This window comes from Primulina huaijiensis, chromosome 8 (assembly GCF_012295235.1).
Source record: "Primulina huaijiensis isolate GDHJ02 chromosome 8, ASM1229523v2, whole genome shotgun sequence".
NCBI lineage: Eukaryota > Viridiplantae > Streptophyta > Magnoliopsida > Lamiales > Gesneriaceae > Primulina > Primulina huaijiensis.
The window spans coordinates 1,580,546-1,583,916 of record NC_133313.1 but is presented as its reverse complement, the minus strand read 5'-3'; the positions used below and the strand labels follow the sequence as shown (position 1 = coordinate 1,583,916).

The window sequence follows — 3,371 nt, the reverse complement described above, 5'->3', positions numbered from 1 at the left end:
ACAGTCCATTACATTGAACAGTCTCGGAATCCCTCTCATTCCCGTGTGGGATCGGTTCATTCATGTTCCCACCACCTAGAAGCCTGCCAGAAACCGCTCATTGTCCGTGCAACTGATGGCACCGGCGATCACCCCCCGCCCTCTTCGGCCCCGGGCCTCACATGCCCACCGGCTTCCGCTTGGTTCTTCCCCGAACCACACCGTACTAAGAGAGGTCGGCTCTGATACCAACTGTAACGCCCCAGATTCGACGATTGTCCTCACTGTACCAAGACGAGTCTTTCCAGCGTGCTTATGTCCTCACTCACACGCAGCCTAGGAAACTTCTCAGGAGGTCACCCATCTCAAAATTGCCCCAAGTCAAGCACGCTTAACTTTGGAGTTCTTATGTGATGAGCTACCGAAAAGAAGATGCACCTTCGTGGTATGAGTAGTACATATCAAATCTTTTAAGCCCTATTCAACTGTACAGTCCATTAAATTGAACAGTCTCGGAATCCCTCTCATTCCCGAGTGGGATCGGTTCATTCATGTTCCCTCCACCTAGAAGCCTGCCAGGAGCCGCTCATTGTCCGTGCAACTAACGCCCCAGATTCGACGACTGTCCTCACTGTACCAAGACGAGTCTTTCCAGCGTGCTTATGTCCTCACTCACACGCACCCTGGGAAACTTCCCAGGAAGTCACCCATCCCAAAATTTCCTCAAGTCAAGCACGCTTAACTTTGGAGTTCTTATGTGATGAGCTACCGAAAAGAAGATGCACCTTCATGGTATGAGTAGTACAAATCAAATCTTTTAAGCCATCTTCAACTTTACAGTCCATTACATTGAACAGTCTCGGAATCCCTCTCATTCCCGTGTGGGATCGGTTCATTCATGTTCCCTCCACCTAGAAGCCTGCCAGGAGCCGCTCATTGTCCGTGCAACTGATGACACCGGCGATCACCCCCCGCCCTCTTCGGCCCCGGGCCTCACATGCCCACCATCTTCCACTTGGTTCGTCCCCGAACCACACCGTACTAAGAGAGGTCGGCTCTGATACCAACTGTAACGCCCCAGATTCGACGACTGTCCTCATTGTACCAAGACGAGTCTTTCCAGCGTGCTTATGTCCTCACTCACACGCACCCTGGGAAACTTCCCAGGAGGTCACCCATCCCAAAATTTCACCAAGTCAAGCACGCTTAACTTTGGAGTTCTTATGTGATTAGCTACCGAAAAAAAGATGCACCTTCATGGTATGAGTAGTACAAATCAAATCTTTTAAGCCATCTTCAACTTTACAGTCCATTACATTGAACAGTCTCGGAATCCCTCTAATTCTCGTGTGCGATCGGTTCATTCGTGTTCCCTCCACCTAGAAGCCTGCCAGGAGCCGCTCATTGTCCGTGCAACTGATGACACCGGCGATCACCCCCCGCCCTCTTCGGCCCCGGGCCTCACAATTAGTACTGGCGTGGATGCAAGCTTTTCTTTCAATGTCTGAAAACTTTTCTCGCAACCTTCGTCCCAAATGAACTTGGAATTCTTCTGAATGAGTTTAGTCAGTGGTATGGCGATTGAAGAAAAACCTTCGACGAACTTTCTGTAATAACCTGCTAGTCCAAGGAAGCTCCTGATGTCGCTGGCGTTCTTAGGCTTTGGCCACTCTGTAATTGCCTCGACTTTCTTGGGGTCCACTGATACTCCTGCTTCAGAGATCACATGTCCTAAAAAAGATACACTCTTTAGCCAGAACTCACATTTCTTAAACTTAGCATAGAGCTCCTTTTCCCTTAAAGTCTGCAGTGCAAGGCGGATGTGCTCTTCATGATCTTTCTCGTTGGAAGAATAGTCGAGGATGTCGTCAATAAATACTACTATGAACTGATCCAGGCATGGTTTGAACACTCTATTCATTAGGTCCATGAAAGCTGCAGGCGCATTGGTCAGCCCAAAAGGCATCATTGTGAACTCATAATGCTCATATCTTGTTCGAAAAGCTGTTTTGGGGATATCTTCAGCCCTGACCTTCAGTTGGTGGTATCCTGTCCTCAGATCCAATTTAGAAAAGACTGCGGCTCCCTTCAGCTGATCAAATAGGTCGTCTATCCTCGGTAGAGGGTACTTGTTCTTGATAGTGATCTTGTTCAGTTCCCTATAGTCGATGCACAATCTCATACTCCCATATTTCTTCTTTACAAAGAGTACTGGTGCTCTCCATTGGGACACACTATGTCGAATTTGCTTTTTGTCCAGCAATTCTTGGAGTTTCTCTTTTAGCTCCTTGAGTTCAGCTGGCGCCATCCTGTAAGGTGCTTTAGAAATTGGTGCTGCACCAGGAACCAGATTAATTTCGAACTCAACTTCGCGGTCCGGGACTGTCCCTAGGAGTTCTTCTGGAAAAACATCCGGGAACTCACGTACTATTGGGATGTCTTCTATTCTCAGTTCGACTTCTCCTTGCACTTCGCTGATCATTGCTAGGTAGATGTCTTCTCTGGATTTCATGGCCCTCCATGCTTGAGAAGCGAAAAGGAGTGATTTTCGTTCCTTGGATTTACCGTGATACACGATCTCTTCCTAATTTGGGGTTCGGAGCTTAACTCTTTTCCCTTTACAGTCCACTATGGCATTATTACTGGCTAACCAATCCATCCCTAGAATGATGTCGAAGTCGACCATAACTATTTGTATCAAGTCGGCACTGAAAGTCTGACTAGCGATAATGATCTTACAATCTCTGTGAATTTCATGAGTTTCGATGGTCTTACTTGTAGGTGTGGCTATTCGAAAAGGTTCAGCTAATAATTCGGGCTTAAGTCCTAGTTTCTTAGCAAACCTCTTAGACACAAAAGAGTGTGTAGCACCACAGTCAAACAATGCATAAGTAGGTACTTTTTGAATTAAGATGGTACCTGATACGACTTCATTGGCATCGTCTGCCTCTTCTTGATTCATGGCGAACACCCTGGCATTAGGATTGTTCGCCTTTGGTTTGCTGGGGTTAACTCCCACATTCGGCCCAGTTCCTTTATTTTCTCTTTTACTCAGTACTTCTCGGAGAAGATGAAAAAGAAATTTTGTTTTTCTTTAAAAAAATCTAAACCATATATACTTAGTTCAAAAGTACTATTTTCACTATTTTTTTACCAGGAAAAAAATTAAAATTGAAAAAAATAGATAGCAGACTTAGAAATTTTTGAATGATAGCTGGACCCCAAGCAATAAATTGATTATTGAAATTTTTTGTAAATTATGATGTGTCACGCCCCGAGACCGGGGTTAATCGACATCGGCGTTATTCATCAATCACACAATCGAAAAACAATCAGCCTTGTAGCACAGTATAAATCGAAATCAGTTTATTTCATAAATCTCAAAAAACGAT

General features: G+C 45.4%; 1 protein-coding gene across 1 annotated transcript; it reads right to left on the bottom strand.

Moving 5' to 3' along the window:
- Window positions 1–2,563: 2,563 nt before the first annotated feature.
- On the bottom strand, window positions 2,564–2,941 carry LOC140982915 (uncharacterized). The gene has a single exon (XM_073449697.1). It carries the CDS (start codon window positions 2,939–2,941, stop codon window positions 2,564–2,566), a length of 378 nt encoding a protein of 125 aa, XP_073305798.1.
- Between the last annotated feature and the right edge of the window lie 430 nt (window positions 2,942–3,371).

Bases quoted from the DNA above. Each gene is read 5' to 3' on its own strand.
- LOC140982915 (XM_073449697.1), bottom strand. From the start codon at position 2,941: ATGAATCAAGAAGAGGCAGACGATGCCAATGAAGTCGTATCAGGTACC.